The 12,341-nt window shown below is 47.8% G+C and overlaps 1 protein-coding gene across 1 annotated transcript in view; it reads right to left on the bottom strand.

Annotated features, from left to right (window-relative positions):
• The window catches only part of Ccdc6 (coiled-coil domain containing 6), a 94,982-nt gene that overhangs the window by 37,734 nt on the left and 44,907 nt on the right, over positions 1–12,341 (bottom strand). The window contains exon 2 of the mRNA XM_005360154.3: positions 11,158–11,307. Coding sequence (XP_005360211.1) covers positions 11,158–11,307 — 150 coding nt within the window. The remainder of the gene's footprint in view (positions 1–11,157; positions 11,308–12,341) is intronic.

Genomic DNA, 12,341 nt, shown 5'->3' with positions numbered 1-12,341 from the left:
AAAAACTCTACAGGTAGAAAGTGTCACACCTGCCTTCATGCCGGAATAAAAACTACAGGGGCACTCTACACTGAAACCGCAGCCAGGCTGTGTGCAACAGTCACGCTGTGTGTTCTGACTTGAGTCCTCTCACCCAGGATACCCCCATTAGTTATAAACAGATAAATCCCAACTCCTAGAATACCTGAAATCCTTTACACCCAGTGTCCCAAACATTTCAGAAGAGACACTCTGTCTCTTCTGTGCCATTTCAACCCATCCTGGACGGAAGAGGGCTCGGATGGACACCCTGAATCCACCTGCTGGTTCAAACCATAGCTCATTTCACCACAAACCCTCAAGGGAACCTTGTCGGAGGCAGACCTGAGAGCCGCCACCAGAAATGAGCTCCAGGACCCTCGCTGCTTTGTCTCCAATACGGGTGAGAACCTCCAACTCAACCACTAAATCTCTAATCTCATCAGGGCCCTTCACATGCTGCCACTAAGGTCTGCAATTCTTATGAAAAACAAAATAATACCAAGTTTAAAGAAAGCAAGCAAACGCCACAACATGCTAGAAAACAACTACCACTATTTCCTTAATGCAACTCTACTCTGCTTATTTGGGTGAAAAGGGTTGTTTTGAAAACTGGAGTTTAGGCGCTGAGATGGCTCATAATGGCACTTACAGAGGGCGAGAATTCTGTCCCCAGCACCCATATGATGGGTGGCTCATAGCCAATTCTAACTTCAGTTCCAAAGGATCTGATGCCCTGTTCTACATTCCCATGTTACACATGCACATAATACATATACATACACTCAGGTGTGTGCATACATGCACATAAAACACTTTTAATAAGGAGGGTTTAAGTATACTCTACAGAAGGTATTCTCAATGACTATGGAATAACAAAACAGTTGTGGTGCATACTGTTAATGCTGACGACAGCGAGTCTATGAAACTGGGACCACATTTCATCACAGGTGTTCACCTAGCAGGTTTTACTCTAAGACAGGGTCCTAGCTGCTCAGGTGGGCCTTGAACATAAGCCTCCTGCCTCAGCCTCTTAAGGAGCTGGGATAACAAGCCTGCACAACCAGATGACCTTGTGCGCTCAACACCACTTGCTATACAGTAGTGAAGAAAGCTGCACCCGGCTCACCTGGGTACCAACGTGAGCAGCCATAGGTGACCACATGGTGTCCTTTGCCAGGTTCCAGGCTGCACAGCAACGGTCTTACCTATTCTTGATGCAGCCTGAGTGTCACCCCAGGACCCAGCTTCCTCAAGGAGACCTGAGGCACCCCTCTCAACAGTAATTTGCCTCTTTGTGTACAACTTCCCGCTCCCCACCTAAAAGACTGACGGCTCAGCCGGTCACAGCCACCTGCATGGGACCAGGTAAAACCTACAACTGGAGTTAGCCACTGGACTGTTGTCACTCACCTATTCCTTAGGAAAATATTATAAAATGTCTGAGAACATTAATCACCTCTCAGGAACCAATTTTACAGCCCTTGACTGAGAGACAACTCAGACACACACCATGAGCTCTGGAAGCATCCTGAGGGTCTCTTAAGAGCACACTCCAATTTGCACACCCCTCCCCCATGCACACACCGCTGCTGCTGGCCCCCCGTCCTTGCTCAACAGCTCCCTCACATCGCCCTGTCCTCCATCACATGAATTCAGCCTCTGCCACGGCTAACAAACACCCTCGATGCCCCAGGCTAGCTGAGGTCTTACTATTGTTCATGAGATTACATCAACCACTGAGGACCAATGGATCAGGGTCTTCAGTGGATCTGATCAGCAGATGTCTTGGTTAGGGTTTCTACCTCTGTGATGAAATGCCATGACCAAAGCGACTTAGGGAGGAAAGGGTTTACTTGGCTCACACTGCCATATTGCTATTCATCATTGAAAAAAGTCAGGACAGGAACTCAAGCAGGGCAGGAACCTGGGAGGCAGGAACTGATGCAGAGACCATGGAGGGGAGCTGCTTACTGGCTTGCTCTATATGGTTTGCTCAGCCTGCTTTCTTATAGAACCCAGGACCACCACGAGCCAGGGGATGGTACCACCCACAATGGGCTAGGCCTTCCCCCATCAATTACTAATTCAGAAAATGCCCTAGAGGCTTGCCTACAGCCTGAGCTTATGGAGCCATTCTCTCAACTGAGGTTCCCTCTCAGAGGGCCACGGTTCATGTCAAGCTGACATAAATTTAGCCAGCACAGCAGACAACCCCTGATATTCCAAGTGTCCTCTTTAACACTGGAAAATAACTGCCTACTAATTGCAGATTAAGTATAAAGACATTTGCATCACGTTCAAGTCCTTCTGCAACCTAGTCCAGTCACAGTCTCCAGGCTTTGTACCACGCTCACACAACAGCATGAGCAGAAAGAGACGGGCCTGAGTGAGGGAGTGGCTGTGGAGGCAAATCCTGGGCTAGGGAGAGAGCTCAGTGGGAAATGTACTGCCGTGTAAGCCTAAGGATGCTGTTGGCCTAGCACCCATGGAAAACGTTGGGTTAGGCAGCAGCATGCCAATACCGGAGCTTGGAGGGGGGCGGTGTAAAGGGGGATGGACAAGCAGATCTCTGAAGCTCCCCGGCCAACTGAAAAGCTGAATTGGAGAGCTTGAGGTTCCGAGAGAAGCCATCTTGATAAAGAATTAAAACGGGCTGGGAAGATGGCTCCACGGAGAAGCAATCCCCGGAACCCATGTAAAACCACCCTGTGTGAGTGTGTGTCTACTACAATCCTAGTGCTCCTAAGAGAGCTGCGGCAGAGGCAGGAGCCAGGAAACTCTGGGGCTAGCTAACCTGTACACACAGGAGCTAGCCAAGAGACTTTGCCTCAATCGAAGTGCAAGGCACGGACCAACACTTGTACAAACAGACATGCCCACACACATCACACACTTAAAAAGAAAAAAGAAAAAAAATAAGTAGAGTGGAGATCTTTTCAGAGAGGGACCAGGGGCCAAGCGGTGGTGGCTCACACCTTTATCCCAGCACTCAAAAGGCAGAGGGAGATAGGCGGATCTCTGTGAGTCTGAGGCCAACCTGGTCTACAGTGCGAGTTCCAGGACAGAATCCAAAGCTACACAGAGAAACCCAGTCTCAGAAAAAAACAAAGAGAGAGGTACCAGATTCCCAATGTTGGACATCTGGCTTGCAGGCACATGTATACACACATGCACACTTATGCAAATACACATACTACACACAGACAGAAGGCCCATGTCTTTTCCCTCGGTCTTTTTCTCCATATTGTAAAACTTTTGGAGGTCACAACTCTGGGGGTCACGCAGGCCTGCTCCTAGCAGAAAGTGGGTCTAACTTCCACCTCGTGCCCCTGTCACCTTAGAACTTTGTGTACAGAGTCTGACTCCCACATCCCAAGTTAGTAACACTGGGGGGGGAGGGGGGTAGCTCAAAACACTTCCACAGTGGTGCCTCCCCGTGTGCCTCCCGGCACAATGTGCCCCACCCTCACACAGCAGTGAGCACGGTTGGCAGGTCTTGTGCGTTTTAATGATAGTTCATGGCACTTTTAGCACGTGACCCTCTAAAAGTAGGGAATCTGCTTGAGGGCACTGTCATACCCTGGGCACCTTGGGTAACTTGCTGTCTGTTATTTGCTCTCACTTGGCATAGGGAACTGTGACCCTGTGCACCACACAGGACAGACGCTTACCTTCAAAGGCTAGCAGACAGCCAGAAGGCTTGCAGGTGAGGGTTCCAGCCAAGGTCTCTGGTCCAAACCCTTTGCCCTCAGCCTTGACGTAAGTGGCCACCCACACTGTATCGCCCTGAAGGGCAGTGACCAGGACTCTTTACTCCACGAAAAAGCTCACACGGTGGCTGGATGAAGGATGGCACCGGCACTCTGTGCACACTGTCTGAGGCCCTAGAATGACCCTCGGGATGAATGAAAACAACTCGGGAGTACAAAAGACAGCATGGTGAGGGTGCCGCACCCACACCAAGAACAAAGCTGTGGCGGTGTCGAAGTTCAATGACACGGCAAGAGGCTGCTAACGGGGCTGCAAGATGCAAGTAGTGGATGCCATCACCCCAACCGACAAGTACCCCCTCTCCCTGAGGTCCTCACCCCCCGATTCTCTCGGTAGTCACCTCCTTGCATCCTCTGATTTCCTTTTTGACTGTCTGTACATACTTAGATACCAGCTCTGCCTGACTTTGTGTCCTTTTTATCCAGTCTCCTCTGCTAATCGTACTTGCGGTAAGTTAAAACCGTGGCTCTTATTTTTATCACACTGAATGTCCAACTAAATGAGTACGCAATGCTCATCTTTTACTGGTCACAGACACTGAGTGACTTCTAGTTGGTGGTGCTTAGGAGTGAGAGACGAGAAGGGCCTCTTCTCCAGGGGGTGGCGAGCACGTGCAGACAGGGTGACCTCCTGAGGGAAGAGTGTGGCTGCTGCATCACATGGAACCAAGATTTCTAGCTTAGGAAATGCCAATCTGTTCCAAAGATGCCACACTTCCGCGGCTCTCTGAGCAGAGCACGATAACTCGTTAACACTTGGGCTGGAGTCCTGTACTTTCTTGCTTGTGCCCTGGCCATTTAGCTACCCTACCAACAAGATCAGCTGGGTCAAATTCTGTGCCATTTCTCCTCCCAACTGTCTGTGTCCCAAACTCCTATTGTGTCTCTGACCCTCAAGGCACATCTCCTAGCGATGAGATAAATCCTAATGGACAATACCTCCAGCCTTACTTATCGCCACTAGCCTGGCTGTCTCCACAGAGCCAGGGCCTCTGTCCAAAGGCCTGTTTTCCCAATCTAGAGTCTAGACGCCTCTCCTGGGCTTCTGACCTTCTGTGTCAACCTACGCCACCAGCTGCTTTCCCACTCTGAAGGATGGGGAGCGCTTTTCCAGCCATAGGCCCACACCTCTAAGCCTCCTGTGTTCCCACTGATGGCTCAAGTTCATCCAGTCAGGTCAACCTGACACAAGACGCACACTCCCAACGAGAAACAATAATCTTTCTCTCCTTCTCATAAATCCAGCAAGCTTCGGCCTTGGCTTTAACCTCGTGATTTTTATTCTCCTTTAACCTTTATTTTCCCTGCTATCTGCTCTATCTCATACTTTATGTCAAAGCCGGGCCAGAGCAGCTTCTGACCCCGTGCATCTTTCCAGAATCAATACCAACTCACTCAAGGACGAACGGTGTGTGTAGACACACTCGTGTGTAGTCTTTCAGAGAAACGTGGCAATGTTGGGATTTTCAATTACTTTTATTTTACGTGTATGAGTGCTTTGCCAGCATGTTTGTCCATACACCAAATGTGTTCAGTGCCCATAAAGGCCAGAAGAGAGTCTATGGTTCCCTGGCACTGGAACCATAGATGGTTGTAAGTTACAGTATGGGTGCTGGAAATCGAACCCGGGTCTTCTGGAATTGCAGCCAGTGCTCACAAACACTGGATATTCTCTCCAGCCACTGAGCAATGTCTTATCCCTGCAGAGCTTTCTCGTATTCTCTTGTCCTCACACTGAACCCGTTCTACGGAGAGCTGCCATGCATGCTATTAACAGGGGGATTTGGGTTTGTACTTTGGCCACGGGTGGGCCAGTGGCATTTCAAAAGCAGTTTAAACAATCCGGCAGTTCCTTGCAGCTGTTTTGTGAATGGAACTTATTTGCTCCATGAAAGGAAATGAAAACCAGACAGAGATGAGAGTCTGGTAACTGGGAACGAGAAGTAAGCAAAAAAACCAAACCTTCCAACTGTTTTTGGTAGCTATGATGCAAAAGCAATCTCCCCTGGTCAGTATTATCTCCAAACACCACTGGCCCCAAGGACCACAGGTCCAGCCAACCTAATGAAAAACAGATATCAAGGTCTCTTCACCTCCCCCACAGGAGGCGAAGCTGCCATTTGAATGCATACCAAGACATTCTTGACCTCGGCGACCCTGAAATTAACAAAACAGTTTCTTATTACCACTATGTCATGGGATTTTGCTGCCTGCACAAACTGAATGAAATGAGTTACCACCTTTGTGGAGGCATCAGGAAGTAGCCTCATATCCTAGTTGGCATCTCAGAGGCATAAAAGCTTAGGCGTTCTGGGGAAAGCACACCCATCTGGGGGAGACACAACTTCTCCACGAGGGAGAGGGAGAAAGCAAGGGGTCTTTTCTATTGTTGAGACAGAGCACCATGACCAAGGCAATGTTTAGTTGGTCTCACAGTTTCAGAGGCTTAGAGTCTACAATGCTGGAGGAAAGGCATAGCAGTAGAACAGCCGAGAGCTCACATCTTGATGCACACAAGTAGGAGGCAGAGAGGGAGCTAACTATAAACGGCACAAGTCTCAAAGCTTGTTCCCAATGACATACTTCCTCCAGCAAGGCCACCCCTCCTAATGCTGCCTAAACCAGCAGCAACTGCAGATCAAGGACTCAAACATTCGCGAGCCTATGGGGGCCATTCATGCCAACCACCACGGAAGCATGGTGGGCAAACAAGAACTGGGCACATTATTTTGCTTCCTTCCCATTTTTATTCCCTTGGAAGAGAAGGAAGGACGCTACTGCCACTGCATGGCACCAGTCTGAAACACTCACCACCGTCTTCTGAATGATGTTCATCTGAGGCACCAGCTGGCAACCTCCTGGTGCCAGCGGCTTCACCACCAGTTTCACACAAAACTTCCACGTTTCTACAGATGCTAGAAAAGTACTGAAATTATAGAAAGCATTCTAACCTCGGGGGCCAAGTTAGTAACAAAAATGACACTCAAGGGGCAGGAGAAGCGATGGCTCAGCAGTTACAGGTATCCACTGCTCTTTACAGAGGACTTGAGTTCAGTTCCCAGCACCCACATTGGTCAGCTGCCAATCATCTGTAGCTCTAGCTCCAAGAGGGTCCAATGGCCTTGGTGGGCATTGCACTCACATGCACAAACCCCCCTCTCTCTGTCTCTGTCTCTCACACACACACACAAACACATACAATTTAAAAACAGAATTGATTTCTCAGTAGAATAAAAGTCATTTCCATTCCATCTAAAATGACAGCATTTCCCTCTGGGCCAGATCCTACTTCAAATGCAAATCAAAATAAGACCGCGAACCTATTTGTTGTTTCAAGGTAAGCAAATTGAAAACTGGACCAGATTTTACAAACTGAGGAATATGGAATATCCAGCATTCCTTATTACCCTCCATTATTCTATGATGAAAGCAATAGAGGGTCAGCATGGAGTGAACCCCAACCAGGCATTTGGATTATACTGGTTCTTAATGATGGGAGATAAGTGAGAAACCTTTATCACCCAAGAATAAGTCTGTCTGACCATATGAGCCTCCATGCTACTCATGACCATGACAGCGGGGCTCCCAGGGCTGAAGTAAGGGGCAGGGAGGCGGTTTTCAAGAGGCAAAGACATCCAGTTGACAGAATTTTTAAATCCCATGAAAAGAGTGTCCAGTTACAGAAACAATGCATGTTGCTCACAAACAGCAAGAGCAGGCACACCTACAATGACCATAACCTAGCGGGGTGCGGCAGTGCGCGGCTGTATTCCCAGCACTTGAAAGGCTGAGGCAGCAGAATCATGAGCTGGGGCATGATGGAGACCTTGCCTCAAAAGGTAATAAATTAATTAATAACAGACTGTATGCTCCGCCCCCAGCCCAAGTGACTGCTAACATGTTGGAGAACCGCTTTGGAGACTCCTAACATACAAGCCGTCTATCAGTGTGAGTCTGCTCATTCCAAGCACCGTATTCATTTCAACTCCACATAATGACGATGCTGCCTTCTCTCTGAGGGGCTGCAGAGCAGCGCCGTACGCTATCCTTCGAAAGCTACTACTCTTTCAGGTCAGCCATCACTCATAAAGTAGCCAGTCCCACAACGGGGGCTCAGAAAGATATACAGTCCTCCGAATTAAGTTTTCACAAAACAGAAAAGCACGCGGCGAGACGAGCTACACGCTGCATGTCTGACATCGTGCGGTTTGCTCTACTGAAGACTCACTTCCCAGACTGATAGTCCGAAGGGCCCTCACCTACAGTTACATGAACTTGATTTTGTTTTGATATAAGCATCTCAGGAGCCGGTATGGTGCCTTCAGTCCCTGGAGGCAGAAGCAAGAAGAACTCCGTTGGGCCTCGGCTAATTGTTCTCAGGAATCTCTTTGAAACGGATACTAAGAAAACATCCAATCAAGACAGAGAAATCACACTGTCCTATAAACTGGATGTCCAGTGGTGTTTGGGTGGAACACGCTAAAGCACTCTCATGGAGAACAGATCAACTCTGCCACGTGTGTTTGTCTGTGGCACCTACAACAGTCTCCCTTAGCAAGTTTTTTATATCAAAACAGAAATAAACACCTCAAAAGCCATATTAAAGGAACTACACAGTTGGAAAAGTCTATTCACGCCGATTACTCTTAACAATCTTCCAGATGGAGTAAGCTTTTCCACACTGGGTGGTTCAGAGTTTGAGTATCTGACAAAGGACCGGTTGACTCCATTCAGGAAATGTGTACCAAGGGCCTGGAGGGTGGGGATCAAACATGAGACAGTCCTTTCCTGGAGTTATAGCTCCTCCGACTGGCCAACAAGGGAGGCAGGTTCTTGGGCATGTGTGTATGCCTACTGAGTTAGTTTCTGTGATGAGCTATTTGGCTCATGGTTTGAGGGTGTATGTCCATCACACAGAAGGGTGTGCAGTGGGTGTGTGAGGCTGATCCCATTACAGCCTTAGGCAGAAAGTTCAGCTCACTCTCTCTTTAGATAGTCCAGGACCCCCGCCCTCAGGGGCAGTGAAACTCCATCAGGATAGGTCTTCCCTCCTCAGTTAAACCTGTCTGGAAATGCCCTCCCAACAGACCTCCTGGCCGATTCTAAACCCTGTCAAGTTTTCAACTGAGACCAAGCAATACAGCTGCTAGCTGAAAGAACGGGTTTATAGAGCTGTAAAAGGAGCCCCACTTGGAGACAGGCCAGAAACGCCTACCTCCAAGCAACACACTACTGACTACCTTCAAGATCCCAAGACCCAGAAGACGATGGTCAATACGGTTCCTCAGTGAAGAGTTTCAGTTTGAAAACGTTCTGGAGATGGAGAGTAGCGACACTGTCAGATGTTAATGTACAAACTACCACAGAATTAGACCCTCAAAATAGACTTAACACCATGTTTAAGCAAGTATAAACAACCAACAACCACCTAAAGACTATAAGCCAAGCCGAGATTCATGAGGAACTGAATCCCTATACCCGAGAGTTTGACAGTGTGTTCTGAGACTTGCCTGCTCACCACACTTTATACTGGGTCTCAAGGTGGACACGAGACACTACTACATGAAGTTTCAGACTATATACTACTTTGGGGGGTAAGGGGTTCAGTTTAGTGTGTCATACGGTTCAAACACTATTCTCTTTAGAAAGAAAAACTGGGCGTGTGGATTTAGGTTTTTAATACATACAAAGTTAGATTTGAGGAATATGGGAATAGTCACTACATGTAGTTCTGCAGGGAAGAGGTGAATTCTTAAAACACCGGGAGAACACATTTGAAGCCCAAGCCTCGTCTTGGGCCTGATATGCCACCATCACTGCTTCCTTCTGCACGTGGCTCTTAACATGTTCTCTTTTTTTTTTATATCTTATCTGAAGGGGAGGGACAGCGATGTTAACTGGAAAGGCTATGATAGGTGAATGGGAGGCCAATTACACAAACAACAAGGCCTCTCACCCCAGAGATGAACGGTTACACAGAACACAAATCTTACTGGCTAGGTTCTAATTGTTGAGTGAGAAGCTTCAGCCAGATGCTAACAGCAGTGTGAGTTCTATAAGAAAGGCTTCGTGCACTGTGAAAAATGAAGAAAACTGACGGCTCAGCTAAACATGGAAGAAACACCCTGTGGTTGTGCCTGTGTCCCTGTGCTTCTAGAAACATCACGCAGAATAAGTCATCGACTGTTGAAAACAACATGGGCTACAGCAGCAAGTCAAATTAACCTCCTCCTTCTTCTCTCTACATCACAATGTGACAGTCCCTTCTCAACAGCCACTGCTGGAATCCACTCTGGCACAAACTCCAGCACCGTCTTTATTCAATGACTAGGAAAGAAAATGTTAGAAAAGGGAGAAAGTTAAAGCTTCTACACACAGAAGCTTCCCGGAGGAGCCTCTAGGTGAGGAGGTGAGAACCTAGCACTGTGGTGACAAGCTTCAAGTACCTTCTCACAAGGGACCTTGCTGAAACACACTCTTGGTTGTAGTATATGCAACCTGGGTGCGATTCTGGTAACGGAAAACACAAACCCGTGCTTCCTTCAATGACAGCACAGATACAGACGCCCTTCATATGACCGCTCACTCTCTCAGTATCTTATTCGTGAATTAGATACAAACTATCTCTGCAGAGCGGTGCTTCTCAATGCAGCCCTTTAACGAACTTCATGTTGTGGTGATCCCCCCACCATAAACTGATCTCCATCACTATTTCATAACTGTATTTGCTACTGTTATGAATCATAATGCAAATCTCTGTTTTTCAATGGTCTTAGATGACCTCTGTGAAAGGGTTTTCCTACCCGGAAGGGGTCATGACCCACGGGTTAGAAACCACTGCCGTAGAGGGCTTTAGTTGTGTTCTGCTAATAACTTATGTGCCTACAAACAAGCAGAGGCGAATGGACTCCTAACAGGGACCCAAACAGCCCTGTTGTGCTTTGCGAATGGCTTCACTCCATGACTAGCAAGAGCAGTCTGGTTAGTCAGTACCTCAGCTCACCCACTAGAACATGACCTCACTTCCCTGCCACATATGTGAGCGCAGAAGACCCACCTCCGCCTGCGGAGGTGTCTGTGACTCAACTGCAAAGAAGAAAGGAATCTTCCAGCAGGCGCTGAGCCCCGCATTTCCACAATGAGACCTGGGTGCAGCCCTGAGGAGCCTCATGCGTCTCATCCCGCCTTCCCGAGGTGGACTCCGGAGTCTGCAGGACCCATACCCCAGCATTCTTAAGTCACAGAAACAAGGCGATGACCACATTAGCACTTGAGAAATGAAACACTCTATAAAGCCATTTTCCCAGGAGGAGAGCAAGAGGGAGAGGAAGTGTGCGGGGCAGGGAAGGTCAAAGAGAGCGTTTACCTGCATCAGCTTCCGAGAGAGCTCGTTGGTAAGAAACTCCTCTTCTTTCTCATAGTTCACGGCGAGCGTTTCTTTCTCCTTCTGCAAGGCCTGGATTTTCTTGAATAACGTGTTACTGATGAATTCTTCTTCCTGCTCAGCCCTCGCTTGCTGTTTAGAAGAATGAGAAGAAGAAGAAAAAAAATATGTGGTGAGAACACAGAGAATTTCCCAAATGCAACGTAGCTCTTATTTCTAGACCTGCCTATTTTAGCATGCGAGAGTTCTGTTCTTAACCGTGAACCTTCATACCCCTACACAAAGCAGAGGAATTCCTCAGGGGTTCTAGGTACAACTTCCCACTATCAGAATGAACCTTCTTAAAAGTAATAGGTCAAATTATCAAAGGCGAGATTTCAGGAGGTACCCCAAGATCGATACCGAAACACACATCATCCCTCGTGACAGGACCCAGCCTGTGCAGCGCACACTCCCTCAATGCCACCCCCTCAAATGAACCGAGGCACACCTGTGTGCTCGTGGAACTCAGGGGTGGAAGGTGGGGTGATTGCCAAAGCAGGAATTATTGAGTTGAAAAGACACAGTGGAAACACTGGAGCTAAAGGGGGCCAGGCATAATGCAGTGGGTGACAACATTCTTCTGGGGGGGGTCACCTCTCATCTCCCCCAAAGCTTTAAAAACCAGCAAAGCATGATCACTCTCGAGGAAAATCCCTTTTAGAAAGAAAGGGACTCAGCTCTATTCAAAGTATTAAAAAAAAAAAACAAAAAAAACCTAAAACACACCAACCTTTTAACCTTTTGATATATTTATTCCATATACATTCCTTGAGCTGTTTTTTGATTTTGAGGTTTTCATTTTATGTGAATAGGTATTGGCCTGTAGGGATGTCTGTGCACCATGTGTGCCTATGGCAGCCAGAAGGCAGTGTTGGTTCCCCTAGAACTAAAGTTACAGGCGACTGTAAACTACTGCGTAAGTGCTGGAAATCCAACCAAGATCCCCCGGAAGAGCAGCCAGTGTGCTTAACTGCTGAGCCATCTCTCCAGTCTTGTCTTTTATTATTTTAAATAGATTCTTTAATTCTACTGTTGGCATTTACGAGCTGAAAGCACACAGCCAAGTCGAGAGAGAGAGAGAGAGAGAGAGAGAGAGAGAGAGAGAGAGAGAGAGAGAGAGAGAG

The sequence above is a fragment of the Microtus ochrogaster genome, linkage group LG2, assembly GCF_000317375.1.
Source record: "Microtus ochrogaster isolate Prairie Vole_2 linkage group LG2, MicOch1.0, whole genome shotgun sequence".
NCBI lineage: Eukaryota > Metazoa > Chordata > Mammalia > Rodentia > Cricetidae > Microtus > Microtus ochrogaster.
The sequence above is the reverse complement of the archived record's forward strand: the minus strand, read 5'-3'. Positions and strand labels throughout refer to the sequence as shown.